This window comes from Schistocerca piceifrons, chromosome 3, assembly GCF_021461385.2.
Source record: "Schistocerca piceifrons isolate TAMUIC-IGC-003096 chromosome 3, iqSchPice1.1, whole genome shotgun sequence".
NCBI lineage: Eukaryota > Metazoa > Arthropoda > Insecta > Orthoptera > Acrididae > Schistocerca > Schistocerca piceifrons.
Genome location: NC_060140.1, coordinates 422,697,765 through 422,713,865, shown reverse-complemented (window position 1 = coordinate 422,713,865; position 16,101 = coordinate 422,697,765). Strand labels below are relative to the sequence as shown.

At 37.2% G+C, this 16,101-nt stretch overlaps 1 protein-coding gene across 1 annotated transcript in view; it reads left to right on the top strand.

The window, feature by feature from the left end:
- Positions 1–16,101, top strand: part of LOC124789872 (ATP-dependent RNA helicase abstrakt) — a 155,733-nt gene that overhangs the window by 131,241 nt on the left and 8,391 nt on the right. The window contains exon 11 of the mRNA XM_047257387.1: positions 11,111–11,279. Within this exon, the coding sequence (XP_047113343.1) occupies positions 11,111–11,279 (169 nt within the window). The remainder of the gene's footprint in view (positions 1–11,110; positions 11,280–16,101) is intronic.

Genomic DNA, 16,101 nt, shown 5'->3' with positions numbered 1-16,101 from the left:
TTTTTAGGTCCTAAGATCTTTCTCAGTATTTTTCTCTCTTTTATTTCCAATTTCTCCAACAGACGTTTTCTGTTCAGTGGGATGCATTCAATCGCATACAAACTTTCTGGTTTTATTACCGCATTGTAGTGCCTGAGCTTGGCATTGATGGAGATCGACTTTTTATTGTATACATTTCGGCATAGCTGGTATGCCGTTTCCATCTTTATTGCTCTTTCCTGTAGTGAAACATTTGGTAACCCTGTCGGTGTAATCCATTCCCCTAGATACTTAAATTTATGAACTCTCTTAATTATTCCATATTTAGTTTGCAATGTCTGTGTTGGGTCTGTTTTGTCCTGTATCATCAGTTCTGTCTTTTCATACGATATTTGTAGACCTGTCTTCTCAGCGATCTCATGCAGCATTTCTATCTGAATCTTTGATGTTTCGATGTCATCTGCCAATATTGCCATGTCATCAGCAAATGCCAGACATTCAATTTTTGTTTTATTTCTTCCTAACGTTATCCCATTTTTCACTCCAGCTTCTGCCATCTTCTTTCTCCATTCCCTGACCACTTTTTCAAGGACAATGTTAAACAACAGTGGGGAGAGCCCATCCCCTTGTCTAACACCTGTTCCAATTACAAACGGTTGTGACAATCTACCCAAAAACTTCACTTGCGATTTTGTTCCCGTAAGGGTTTCCTGGATTAGACTTCTGCTTTTATCATCAATCCCAAATTCTTCTAATGTGTTAATCAGGGTTGGTCTATCAATAGAATCATATGCTTTTTTGAAGTCTATGAATGTAATTACTAGATTTTTCGATGTGCGTGCGCGAAGTTGTATTATGGAGAGTAGACTGAATATCTGTTCACTGCATGATCTTCCTTTTCTAAACCCAGCCTGATATTCACCCAGTTCTTTCTCTACTTGATTTTCAATCCTGTTTTGTAGTGCCTTGGATAGGATCTTATAGGCCACTGATAACAATGAGATACCTCTGTAGTTATTTGCATTTGTCTTGGCACCCTTCTTATGTAACGGATGACATACATAGTTATTACATTTTGAATGTTAACGTAAAAATCAGGAAAATTAAAAGTCATAAAGGTACACAAGGTGAAGGAGCAAGTCTGTTTAAGTAAGAACTGTATTACTAGAAAAAGGCAAAATGATAGGTACATGAAAATGATTTCTACATGTCCAAGGATCCCAAAGCCTGCCAATAAGTTTCAAGACAGTTCCGTTTTTCAAACTAAATAATGAACAAACTAACAAGTTATGGTAGTGAAATTGAGAATTTTTGAAATAAGAAAAATCTGAGCTACAAAACTTGGAAATGATTACTATTTAAGATTGGAATTTTCTGGAGTCACATAAAATTTTTGAAAAGAAATAACTTTCAAAGTATAAATTTTTTGTTTTATTCCCCCACTCAAAAAAAGAGATATGCCAATTTAAAAATACACAACTATCTACTCTCTGAAAATTTCATTTTGGTTTGGTTTGTGTGTATTGTAAATGATGAATATTCATTTAAAGAAAATGTTTTTATAATAACCAAATGAACTATTATCCTTAATAGTTTGAGGGCTATCCTTTGAATAATAAATTTTAGTGAAACAGAACAAGAATAAGGAAATTTTGTGTAAGTAACATAATATGTGCTCTATAAGTAACATATATGTTCTTGTAACAAAACAAGATCAAGTAAAGCAAAAAAATTACAGTAACATCACTAGTGGTATAAGAGTAAGTAGGACAATGGCACCTTGCTCTGTTACAGTTAGGGTTCCTGCAGCGGGAAGCTGCCTGTTGTGTTGATTTCACTGCATCCAAAGAGACCAGTTTCCCAGAACCAACCATTTTTCCACAAGAATGAGTATGATAAGAACAATGTACTTGCTGACAGCATCTGAAGGTGTCTGCACAATGTTACATGTGCATGCTGTTACACTCACATGTGTTCCATGAACTAGTAACAGCAAAACAGAAACAGTTTATTTCTCCTACAGATGCCTGTCAGAGTAACAATATGCACAATGTATGAGGGGTGTTCAATAAGCAGCAGGTTGATTTTATTCAGGATTCCAAATACACCATGTTATTCGCCACTCTTTTGCCTGCAAAACCATATTTTATCAATATAATCTCCGTAGGCCAGTCTGAAGATGCCTTAAACAAGGGAAGAAAATAAATCATTATTGGCAAAATATGAAACAGTTAAGTCTTTTTTGCAGCCAAGACCATTGATTTCTTCAAAACATTTATCACTGGTTGCTGTATCACTTGCCATGAATTGGAAAAAGCCCTAATATAATCTGTGTTAAATGTGTTGGCCTCACGCCACCTTACTGGGAGGGCCTGTATGCCCGTTTGGCACTGTTCTACTGGTCGACATCAGAGCTGCACCAATAACCTTCTCATCATCCATGTTCTGCTTCCCACAGAGTGCACTTCATGATACTGTAGGCGCTGAAGCAGGAATATTCCATGATGTCCCACAACAAATACCACATTTTTTCGACCAATATTGGCAAGAAAAAAGTGTGTTGCATTACTTACTGAATTCCCATGTATTTCTCACCAGAAAGGGAGATTAAGTACTGAGGAATAGCTGTCTGATAGGAGTAGCTGACTTCCACACTTTCTGTTACTGCAAGAATTCAACACCATCGACCCATTGTAGGATGTACAGACAAGGCCACCAGAGGTCAGCTAATTGAGGAACTAATTACAGAGCTCAAACCACCCACCCAGACACACACACACACACACACACACACACACACACACACACACACACACACACACACACACAGTCATTATAACAGTCAGTGGCTTAGTTTTCTTCCCCTTGTCCCAGTCAAATGTTTGCGAAAATATCAGTTACAATGATAGTTTTCCAATTTTTCTCTCTCTCCTCATTCACCAACCAGTAGACAGCCCACAGCACTTGATACACACAAAAGCAAATGGGCCATGTTTCAGCTCCAGAGTGATGTCTGCCATTAACCAGAAGAGTGAAGTTGATGACAATATTAATGTCAGTCCTCTTGCCATTTCCTAACACTGTGATGAAACTTCTCCATCCACCTACTATAACAACTCACCAGGAGAAGTCTCATCAGTTTCAGGCATGTCATCTGGCACTGACAATACAGCCTGACTTGCCAACATTAGCCCATTTACCACCTAACACTGATGTGGAGAACACTGCAAGTGCCATAACCCAATTTCCTAGAAACTTCGCTCAGTGGAAGTGGCATCAAAATAAGCAAACACGTCCTGACTTATCAGTAGATATTCAACCATATGTGAGAAAATTATGGTCAAAGTTTTTGAGTTAATTTATGTGCCTTTTGGCAAGTAAACAGCCCAACCAAAGTGGTGGCACAGTGGCTAGTGTTATGGGTTCATGCTTCTGTGCTCCGTGTTCGAAACCCGATTATTATTATTTTTTTTTTCATTTATCTACCCATGCCAATAGAATATATTTTCCATTGTATATTGAAATACCATTGTCCTTACTCGTCTAGTGATTGTACATTTGGTAAATGACTTAAAAATGTAAAAATTATTTGAAATTGTTTTTGGTGAAATTCCTATAGGGTTTCTTGTTTACTAATCAGTTGTGAGTGCCAGTTTTCAGAACAGTGATCCGTTATGCATGATTTGCCACAAAATTATTGCCAGCATATGAAATCTTTAGCAATGTTAACTACATTTCTTTCCCAAGCGAGATTCATACGAAGAAATGTCACTGTGGCAAACCAGCCTTCATGCAATGCTCATGCTGTTCAGAATTTCTGTATTTCAACTCAGTTGTAATTTTACAATTAATATAATGCCCTTGTATCCTGTAACTTGGTAAGAAACATTCATGTAGTAAGTTTCTATGGACATGGATAGATAAATGAAAAAATAAAATAGAAACGATAATTGGGTTTCAAACACAAGATTCAAAAGTCAAAGGCCACGATGCTAGCCACTGTGCCACCAGTTGCACTGATCATATGTCGCACTAAAAGGCTCTAAATTAGATTGAAAACTTTGATTGTCATTTTCTCAAAAGTGATTGAATACCTGTGGATAAGCCAAGACACGTGTTTGCTTATTTTGGCTCCTCTTCCACTGAGCGAAGTTTCTGGGAAATTGGGTTATGGCACTTGCCATGTTCTCCTTGTGAGGCAATTGTTGTTTGCTACTGGGACTTCACTCCTAGGATTGTGCATACATATAAGATGTGTACCTACTTTTGTGCCCCTTGACAGCACACTAAAGCCCTGTGCAAAAGAGAGCAAAAATCAGTGAAAGTTGCTGAAGACAACCGATGCTGCCTTGTCTAATAACATGAGCGAGTGAATGCATATCAACAGCCACATGGATGTCACGCTCTAGTCCACAGCCATGCAGACATCCCACACTCGCACTCACTTGCACATAGGCTCCGAATTTGTAGTGTGCGCATGAGCAGTGTGCTTTTCCTATGACCAAAGTTAGGCAAAATTGATTTGAATGACGAGTAACTTATACAGATAAAAATTCTTGTTTGTTAGTCATGAATAAGAAATAAAAATATTTTTCTGAAACATTATTCATTTACATAGTTAAAAACATTTGTTCATCATCTATGAATAAAAAACATTACAAATAATAGTTAATTTGAAACCCAATGATGTTTTTTGCTCCGCTTCCTTTTCATTTATTAAATTGAACAAATCTACATTTTTTTATTTTAAATTTGTTTTCAAAACAACTCAATTTTTAAATATCTCACGAGAACCTTTATTTGATTTTCAAATATTTGCCATTGTGACACAGAAGAAAATACGTCCAGCATCATCAAAGGTGATATCAGAGTGTTATAGCTTGTGAAAGCATCTTTGTTTCAAGATAATGATATAAGACTTTTGAATCACAGTCTTTTTGGACAAAAATTGAGAAATCATCTATTCCACTGTAGTTTTGGCAAATAGTTCCATGATAGTGTCAGCTCCCAAATCACATTCAAAATAAATTTTCTTTTTACTTTTTCTTCAATATTTCTTTGGCTGTTGTATGTTTACAGTTTGTTGTAAGCCTCCCTTGTTCATAGGCAGCAATATAGGGTGAACTATTTGTTTTTAAATCATGGGTAGACAGCGCAGTAATTGTGTTTGGTGTAGAAAGGCAAAGAAAAGTCTTCCAATCATCTCTTGACACTTTCTCAATAAAAAAAAAAGTTGCCAGTGTGCTGCAATATTATGAACTATTTTTTGTACTTCCAGTGTCTCTTCCAAAACTTTTCTATCTGAAGACTGAATTGTTGCATGTTGTATAGAAAAACTATTCCAGCTGCCAATGGAAAGGTTATTCAGAGTTAGCCCTAAACATTTTCAGATAACTGTAGACATCCAGCAGCTTTCCACAAATATTTTAGGAAACTTTAGACTTAAAATGTGTTGATGTTAATCACTAGCAACCATTGAGGTTTTACGTAGTTCATTCATTTTTTAGCTCTACAAACATAACAAGACATCCCCATCCAAAAGTGTTAGCAGTACAAAGTTAGTTAAATTGGGCCACGTGAATAGTGTAACTGCTAGGGCCATTTGCCAGTGTAGTATTTTTATGTTGCGTTTGTTGCTCTGTAAAGCAAGTGCAGCTGCACTCAACCAATATGTTGGTTTGAACACTGCATTGCTTTATTATCTATGGTGATGTGCCCTTGCCTTCTTCCTGCCTCTGAACTGACTTTTTCATCCAGTTAAAAGTAGACCTACGGTTCAACATATACTCTGAAATACAGTGAACTTGATTTTGGCACTTATTGCACTGTTATAGATGAAAGAAGCAATAAATAATAGAAAAAATCAAAGGACCAATATGGGATAAGACCGCTAACTTTCGGTTTCATAATCTGTAACTTAACTACTAAGCCCTCAAGACGCATTTCTGAACAAACCATTAATAAGTAACTTATCAAACAGAAAGAAACTGCACTCAACATAGGAAACAAACACTAGTTATAGGGTTCTGTACAAGAAGTAAACAAAGAAAATACAGTGACATTCTGCGTTACTCTTTATTTAAGTTACAAATAATTTATTTGTAAAGAAATTTCTTCCTTCCTCTTTCTGGTCAGTGTAGTTAGTATAATCAACTAGACAAGTCCTTGTAGTTCATTTGCATGATTTACTTTTGAGAGCCAGCATATAGTGTACCTGGAGTGAAGTTTTTTTGTTAATTATAAATGAAGTTGACAATAACAAGAATTTGTCACACACCTCAACATAAATCTTCCTTTGTTCTGTCCAAAATATGTCTAAGTGTCAGTGCAATTTTATCTGCCGACTGAGTGTTGCCATTATTTCATTAGCTGTTCATTCATGTAAATTTACAATTCCACAACTAAATCATTGACCTCAAATAACATTGAGTATTTTAATTAGTAGTTTGATTTTCATTATATGTAATCTTACTCAGTCGTATTTGATGAATCTCAGATATACAGCATACACTTTCACTGTAGAAAATATGGAAATTCGACAGCTACAAAGAAGTTCTAATTCTAAATACATCCCAAAGTTTTCAGGACCTGTTAGTGCTGCAATGGTGGGACAAAGTTGTGTAGAGTCCACGTTTCCTCAGCCGCATGACAGGGCCACTAAGTGACCGCACACCATTGAGGGAGTGTGCATCTCTGTTATGGGTATGCTGAAACTACCAGCTGCATGCAAAGTGAGTGTTGGGGAAGAGCACCTGTCACACAGTTTTGCCAACCACAATCAGTGCTGTGCGGCACACATATCATGGCGTCACCATAGTACTGGTCTGTTTTCCTGTCCTGCAAATCCATGGAGGAGTCTGTCATTCTGTACATAACACAGAGTACCATATTGATTCGTACATTGTCATTCAATCATTTTTTTAAAGTTAAAGATAGCATATTACATCCAGTGGTTGTACTACATCCTCTTTGTGTACCACATTGGAGGATTCTGGGTTCTCTTCCAGTCTTTATGTTTAACTTTGCTTCTCTCTGTCAGGATTGGAGTGGTCCACAGTAATCAACATGAACAAGAGAATGAAGGACTTTAGGATTGGTTTCTGACTGTAACACTTTTCTCCATTGCTATCAACATAATGTGTCTATTGTATGCCCTGTGGCCTCACTGTCACTGTATTTTTTTGCATTGTCCATGGATCATATTCTTGACAAGTTTCCATGAAGTGGGTTTCTAGCTAAGATTCATTTTCACTGTGATAATATGACTTCATGCAGGTGCTTTACTTTGCTGGTTTAAAAAAAATGTACAATAAAATTTGATAAATATAATCCAATAACATAGATACTATCTTCTAAAAAAATCCTTTATGGAGTAGGAGGAAATGCCAAATTGAAATTATTTTAATTTGTTTTCAAAACTTTCACATCTGCCAGTGCCTTTAATTGACAGGGGAGGTGGTGAAATATTTTTGTGGCTGCATATCTTGCACCTTCTGTGCAATAGTAAGCATAGAGAAGGCTATTTTTATTCATAGTATTATATTTATGATTCTTGCTATTATATTCAAATTTTAATTGAATCATAAGAGAGTAAATGTGTTGTGAGTTTGTTGTTAGCATACCTCACTTTTTAAATAATTACCTATATGAAATTGAAGGATGTACACATGATATTTTCCTTACAGTGTGTCTGTGCAATGAATACTTTGTGTCAATGTGTGGAATTACCCAGAAAATTGTTCTATATGTCATCAGTGAATAATCTTGTGCGCTACTGTGTTACATCAGTAGGTGTTGCTGAATATTACATATAGGGAGCTATGTAGAAAAGACTACAGGGAGCTCTGATTTTTAGTTCGTCTCATTGAAAATTTCTGTAAGCTCAAGACTTCACATGTTCATCTCAAACTCTGGTGTAGTAATAACTGTAAAATTAAGCAATACCATCTCCTGGGAGCTTATTAGGGGGTCCTTTTGCATTTTTATAAGTATTTAATTCTATCCTATACATATTACAGATATGTTGTGAATCAATATGCAGCCCTTGCATGGTCTCGTTCACCACAGTTGTACTAGGCAGCCTAGAGCAGCATTCCATATAGGTCATATTAACAGCCATTCTAGTAGTCAGGCATCCAATCACAATTCCAATACAAAATATGGCTCTAAAGCTGTTCAATAATTATCATTCAGAATCCAGCCACATTTTCACTAACTTCAGGTTGAATAACTTTGTTTAGTTCCACACTGTCAGCAGAATTTCAAGCATCAGCAGCTAGTGCTTCCTTTATTCATTACAGGATTTTCTTTGATGTTTTTGTTCTTCAGCTTTCCACAATCAAATGTTTTGCTGGGTTTTCCAATTTCAGGTGCTTTGTCATTGTCTTTAGATGCAGCTTTACTGTCTGTGTTGTATCTGGTTGTATGTGATGTGGTACCTCAGTTCTCGTGAGACGTATTAACAATAGCATACTGCCACCATTTATATATGAATTTAAATAACAATTTCTGAAATTTTGCTTTATCTTCTGAGCCAGGAGTCTTTTGTAATGGATTTTTGTCTTATAGCTATGTAACTGTGCTGGAGTTCTCCCAAGTATAAATTTTTGAAATAAGGAAAAAACTGGTTCTATCACAGTGCAGACAGGGTATATTAATTATCTTTTAATAAGATTAATTTGGCTGCTCAGTTAATTGTGTCTTTAATGCATTTTGATCTTTACAGTACCTCATATTCCCTTCCAGTCTCTGAACCTCTCATTTCTCCTTGTTTAAAGTTTCTTTTCATAATGCAAAAAAAGGCTTAATTAATTGTACTTTCTCAAGATGTTGATTAGGTCACTGGTTGCAATTGTTTCTATGTTTATTTCTTCTTCAAATAACAACATTGTGAGACTCAGTAACTCAGTTAACTGAGTATTACATTTATCAGTCGATGTTCAACATCTTGTTCAACACCTGTGTTCCCAAAGCTGAAGGATGATGAAATTTCTCTTCTAGTGGCATATTGTCCTCGGGAACATCATGGTGTCTGAATTTGGAGTCCAAGAATGTAAGTTTTACCACACGTTGGGGGGCAGGGAAGGGGGGGGGGGGTTATGGATGAAGTCTATGATGTACTTCACAAATTATAACCTGTAGCTTCAAAATGCCCATTAAAAGATTCTGCTAGCATTGTGATGTGCTAGGTATCTGTTTGCAATAAGCCAAATTAGATAGTAGACTTCTCCCCCATAAATCTGCAGAAAATAAAAAATTTAATGACCATTGTTATTTCTGCCTTGAACAGTGAAGTACTTAATTCCTTTGAGTTCATCATTGACTTTTGCAGATTTACATCTCACGTTACCTACTTATAGAGCTCCATATACATAGTTGTCGGTAAGTTAAGATACAGCTGCTTGCCTTGATGGTTACACCATTTCATTTCATACTCTGCAGCTTGTCTCTGTGTGTACTGGATTGCTCTCCAAGTAAAGCTGTGAGTGGTTGTTTCTCGTTTCCCATTAAGGTGTGTATTTTTAGGAAATATACTGGGTATCCCAGGGGGAGTGGTCAACTGGTCAATGTAGTGGAACAGACCCCTCCCCACTGACGCAAATGACGAAAAAGGAAAATTTTTTTTTATTATTATTCGAATGAAATTACGCAATTAATTATTTAAATTATTATTTTTGTAAATTAATATTAAAATAAATAAATAAATTTTCTTGTAAACGCGCTCTTTGGTCGGAAGCAGCGAAGACGGCATTGCTATCTCTGACCAAAGAGGTGCGGTAGTGTTGATAGACGTCTGCCAGTCGAGAGCGGCAGCAGTTGCAATTAAGATCTCTTACTGGGATAACACGTAGAGCAGTTCATAGGAACAGTGCAAGTGACTGATGTATTCTTGTAAATGATATTGACTAGTTTGAAGATTCGATAATGTCAGATTTCATTGCAACTCAATTTCATATGGTCGTAAATAAGTACAAGCAATAAATGAATATGAAAAACAGCAAGATCAAGAGTTAGAAAAAAAATCATTTCCATACCTACCTACTTCAAGAATCGGAGGGAGAAAATCAACGGAGACAATAGCCTGACCAGCAGCTATCGAGAGAAAACGAAGATCTACACAGCCTACTGTAAAATTAGGTAAAAAGGGATTCTAAAAGCAAATTCACTCTGTTAAATCTCAAAAATTATCCAAAGTTGTTATTTCTGTAGTAAATTGACCCATATTGTCTGATACGGTCGTGAAAAGTTACATTCTCAATACTGCATTAAAAACACTTTCTTTTGGCGACTTAGAAAACTTTAATAGAAATTTGTTCACATAGAAATAAATTTTCTTTTGACAATTTTACTTCGGATCGAAAATCAGGGGTAGTCTCATTCACGAGTTCCTATCCCCCTAAACTTTAAAAAATAAACTACCTACCAAAAAACCAAATTTACTACATCAGTATTCAGCAATATGACAGGAACGATCATTTGAAGCAAAACTTCATGTAGACAATGCTCTGTTCCAAATAGTTTCCAAGACTGAACACAATTAATGTACATCATTATTTATTTTCTCTATTATTCAGTACATTGTCAGGCATGCACATATACAACAGTTAGCAAACATTACAACATGCATATTATGAAGTATCAATTGAATAATATATATATTTTTAAACATTTTCCACTAAGTATTATTGTGGAACTCACATTATAGCTGTTGTAAGGTTCACTATAATTTTCAAATATCCCACCCTCAATTTCAATGTATTTGTGCACTCTTGGGAGAACATGTCATGTGTAGCATATGTCCATACAAAGTTTTTTGCTTCAAATGAGTGTTCCTGTCATATCCCTGAATATTCACTATTAGTCTTGAGACACCGTGTGTACCTTATGAGCATTATCATGTAACTTTACTATTCATAACTTATTAACAGATTTGTTATCATTAAGTGGTGGATGTGTTGACATTTCAGTACTGTTTTTTCAGCTGCCTCTTTTTAGGCAACAGATTTTCTTGATTATTTCTACTTTATGTGCAGCCATTGGAAACTGGACAGATATTGTTCTTATTGTTTTGTGTAGGTGTTAAACAGGCAAGTTTATTGGCCCAGCATACTAATAACTGAGTTCTTTACAGGAAGTTGAATATGTGAAACAAGAAGCAAAGATCGTTTATCTTCTGGAATGTCTCCAGAAGACTCCTCCTCCTGTTCTGATATTTGCTGAAAAGAAACAAGATGTGGATGCTATACATGAATATTTGCTGCTAAAGGGAGTAGAAGCAGTGGCCATTCATGGTGGCAAAGGTTGATATTTAAATTTTATGTACTAATTAACATTAGTTCATGTCCTGAACAGTATAGTCAGACATAGTTTGGAGTGTTTGAGTAAATAGTTTTTAAAAATAGGAAGTTGAATATGTGAAACAAGAAGCAAAGATCGTTTATCTTCTGGAATGTCTCCAGAAGACTCCTCCTCCTGTTCTGATATTTGCTGAAAAGAAACAAGATGTGGATGCTATACATGAATATTTGCTGATATATATATGAGTCATTCCAATCCTGGGAGTGGAAAGACTTACCTTTCCCCCTAAGGTAAGTCTTTCCACTCCCGGGATTGGAATGACTCCTTACCCTCTCCCTTAAAACCCACTTCCTTTCGTCTTCCCCTCTCCTTCCCTCTTTCCTGATGAGGCAACAGTTTGTTGCGAAAGCTTGAATTTTGTGTGTATGTTTGTGTTTGTTTGTGTGTCTATCAACCTGCCAGCGCTTTCGTTCGGTAAGTCACCTCATCTTTGTTTTTATATATAATTTTTCCCACATGGAATGTTTCCTTCTATTATATATATATATATATATATATATATATATATATATATATATATACACAAACAATATGTCTGCTTGTGTCTGTATGTGTGGATGGATATGTGTGTGTGTGCGAGTGTATACCTGTCCTTTTTTCCCCCTAAGGTAAGTCTTTCCACTCCCGGGATTGGAATGACTCCTTACCCTCACCCTTAAAACCCACTTCCTTTCGTCTTTCCCTCTCCTTCCCTCTTTCCTGATGAGGCAACAGTTTGTTGCGAAAGCTTGAATTTTGTGTGTATGTTTTGTGTTTGTTTGTGTGTCTATCGACCTGCCAGCACTTTCGTTCGGTAAGTCACCTCATCTTTGTTTTTATATATAATTTTTCCCACGTGGAATGTTTCCCTCTATTATATATATATATAAATGTCTGCTTGTGTCTGTGTATGTGTGGATGGATATGTGTGTGTGTGCGAGTGTATACCTGTCCTTTTTTCCCCCTAAGGTAAGTCTTTCCGCTCCCGGGATTGGAATGACTCCTTACCCTCTCCCTTAAAACCCATATCCTTTTGTCTTTCCTTCTCCTTCCCTCTTTCCTGACGAGGCAACCATTGGTTGCGAAAGCTAGAATTTTGTGTGTATGTTTGTGTTTGTTTGTGTGTCTATCGACCTGCCAGCGCTTTTGTTTGGTAAGTTTCATCATCTTTCTTTTTATATATATATATATATATATATATATATATATATATATATATACACACACACACACACACACACACACACACACACACACAAACATGCGCTTACCGAAGAAGAGGACCAGGAAATGATTGACTAAAGTGGTCCAATGAGGCTGTAAAAGCAAATAATAATAATAATAACATAACGTCTGAGAAAGGAAAGAAATAATAATATAATAATTATTATAATAATACTGGAACAGAACCATTATAATAGATAAAACAACACCACATAACAAACCTGACATCATACTCACCAATAAAAGAAGAAATTAACACAACAAATCGAAATATCCATACCCAATACAACAAATATACAGAAGAAAACAGGAGAACAAATTGAAAAATACATCCAACTGGCTGAGGAAGTCAAGGACACGTAGCATCAGAATAAAGTTGACATTATACCAATTATACTATCAACTACAGGAGTCATACCACACAATATCCACCAGTACATCAACGCAATACAGCTGCATCCAAATGTATATATACAACTACAGAAATTTGTAATTATTGGTACATGTTCAATTACCTGAAAGTTCCTAAATGCAATATAACATATACCGTACAGTTAAAAGGAAGTCATGCTTGATCAAGGTCCCCGTCACTTTGCATTTTTAACCAGACATAACGTCTGAGAAAGGAAAGACATAATAATAATAATACAGTGTACTTCACTCTGGCAGCTACGCAGGCGTGTGTTCTAACATGCAAATCATCATAAAGGTGCTGAATGGCATCCTGAAATAGACTTTCCCAAGCATCTTGCACATTTTGTTGCAATTTGGCAGTGGTTTTTGCAGGCTCTGGAGAATGGATTGTATTCCCACTTCATCATTCCCACATGTTTTCAATTAGTGTTAGCTCTGATGATGTTGCTGGCCAGGGCAGCTGTACACCACAAAAAGCTAGTTACATCGCATCAGCCGTATAGGAACGTGTATTGTCCTGAAAAAGCACATCACCTTGCTATCAAAGACATGACAGTGGCAATGTAATAGGCACTGGTTACATTACACTGCAGATACACCACATGTGACCCCTAGTTGTAGTAGATGGCCTTCTACACCATGAAGCCTGGGATGGGACCTGGGTGTCATGGGGAAATGCGCTCCAGAATAGGCAGCTCACGAGGTCTACACGATGAACATGTACATCCGCTGCTCACATATAGACATAACCTGTTCTCCTCACCAATGACAACAGAGCATTATTCCTTGGGTGCGTATGACCTCATTTGCTTTTTGCACCCAAAAACAAAACAAACAAACAAGAGCACCATTCCACTTTCCAGTCAACTCTCTAAATGACACCAGAGTAGCCATGCTTGATGGTGTGTGGTACAGTGGTAGCCTGGCCAGAGAGACATGTGATCTTAATCTTGCTGCAAGCAGAGACTTCCCTATGGATGCAGCTGACACCGAAGGTGCGACATACCCGGATTACGTCCTCCGATGATGTTAGGTCAGCCACAATTGCATATGTAATTCATTGATCTTGATGTACTCCTATACTATGCAAATGTCTAAAACCTGGTTTATGGTTGTAAGGATGTTCCACAGACTGCTGCTGAAAGCAGCAACACACCATCGATGCATTGTGCCCAACCTGTACAGTAATCTCTTCATACAACCAGCCAGCTTCCTGCAGTCTCACAGTGTGATCTTGTTCAAATGTCTGCAGCTGAGCACAGGAATACATACTAACCAGTGGGGCATGGCTGTGCCCTGTAATGGTGAATGTACCAAACACTGTTCACCTCTTTTCCTGTGGGGTCAAAACAGAGGGTACACAGACAGTCTTCCTGAGAGACATCTGATCGCCAATGACCTTGACAAATGAATAACTGATACTATAACCCCTCAGTATGCATGTATTATGCCCAGGTGCTAGTGAACACAGTCGTTGAGGGTGTTGCATTTTTTTTCTGGGAGTGTATAAAAGGTTTCTTCAATAATTAAGAGTATTTGTTATTCAGTTTTGTTGTAAGAAATGATTGCAGCATTCCACGTAGGAAAAATATATCTTCAAATATGTCTGCTTGTGTCTGTATATTTGTGGATGGATATGTGTGTGTGTGCGAGTGTATACCCGTCCTTTTTTCCCCCTAAGGTAAGTCTTTCCGCTCCCGGGATTGGAATGACTCCTTACCCTCTCCCTTAAAACCCACATCCTTTCGTCTTTCCCTCTCCTTCCCTCTTTCCTGATGAGGCAACAGTTTGTTGCAAAAGCTTGAATTTTGTGTGTATGTTTGTGTTTGTGTGTCTGTTGACCTGCCAGCACTTTCATTTGGTAAGTCACATCATCTTTGTTTTTGATTTTGTGAGTTTAAAAAGAGTATATATGAGGATGTGCTGAAAACTAAAGCCTCCAAACTTTAGATTCTGTTCTAAATACCAGTACGGGTGGTACGGGGGTAGGATGAAAAGTAATGCCACCACCTTCTTTAATTGTGTTTGGATGGGAATATTTTAATAAATCATATGCAGAAATAATCCTTAGAATCTGATCTTTAATTACCAATATTCACTTTTCCACATAATCACCAGCCAATTGGTTACATTTCTGCCAACGCTGAACAAGTTTTCTGAAGCCGTCACGGAAGAAGTCAACACTCTGTTTCCGCAACCAGATCTTCCAATAGCCAAGCAAAGCAATAATGTGACCCACACGTTCTTGTGAAATGCCGATTGTGCTTGCAGTTTCTCTCTGGGTGATACGACAATCGTCCTGAATCAGCCTGTCAACATTTTGTATGTGAAACCCAGTGGTTGCTGTCGTCCAATTCTTTGTTTGTCACGCAGGTAAGATGTTCCCGCCTCAACATCTATAAACTTACTTGCCCAGTGACGCACAGTACACACATCAACACAATCACCATAAACTGCTTTCATTCTGTGATGGATCTCCTTTGGGGAGATGCCTACTGCTGTCAAGAATTCAATGACTGCATGATGCTTAAATCGCATTGACCGACTGTCTGCACAGGGTTCCATACTTTACACTGTAACAACACAACTGTTCAATGCTGAGGCTTCCCACCAATTGGAACTGTAGAGAAGAGGCTATGGAACAAGCCAGTACCTGCCGCATACCAATGCTGCCAACTGTTGAAGAGTTACGAAGGTGGAGACATTACTTTTCAGTCAACCATCATATATGTCATGCATATAACTCAGTCGACTTTCCCTCTTCACTGACCAAAGTTACAAACTGTCTGCCTCCAAAGGGCTCCAATTTTAGCATTTAACATGGTGATGTGTAACATAACTATGTCTGTGCTTGTGAAACAGTGTGCTGTAATCGAGTTTCAAACTGCAGAAAATGGGCTTCCAATTAAAATCCATAGAATAATGAAAACTGTGTACAGTGATGATTGTATTGACATCAGTAATGTGCCACTTGTGTTCTTTGTGTTCATAATGAAGGAAACGTTAGTGCTAACCTCAACTTGTGTGATAGAGCTCAGAGTGGATGGCCGAGTACAGCAACCAATGAGACTTGTCAGAGATAACTATCCGATACCATAGATGCAGCTCTCAGGTACATGTGGCATACCACAAGAGCATGTATAGGCC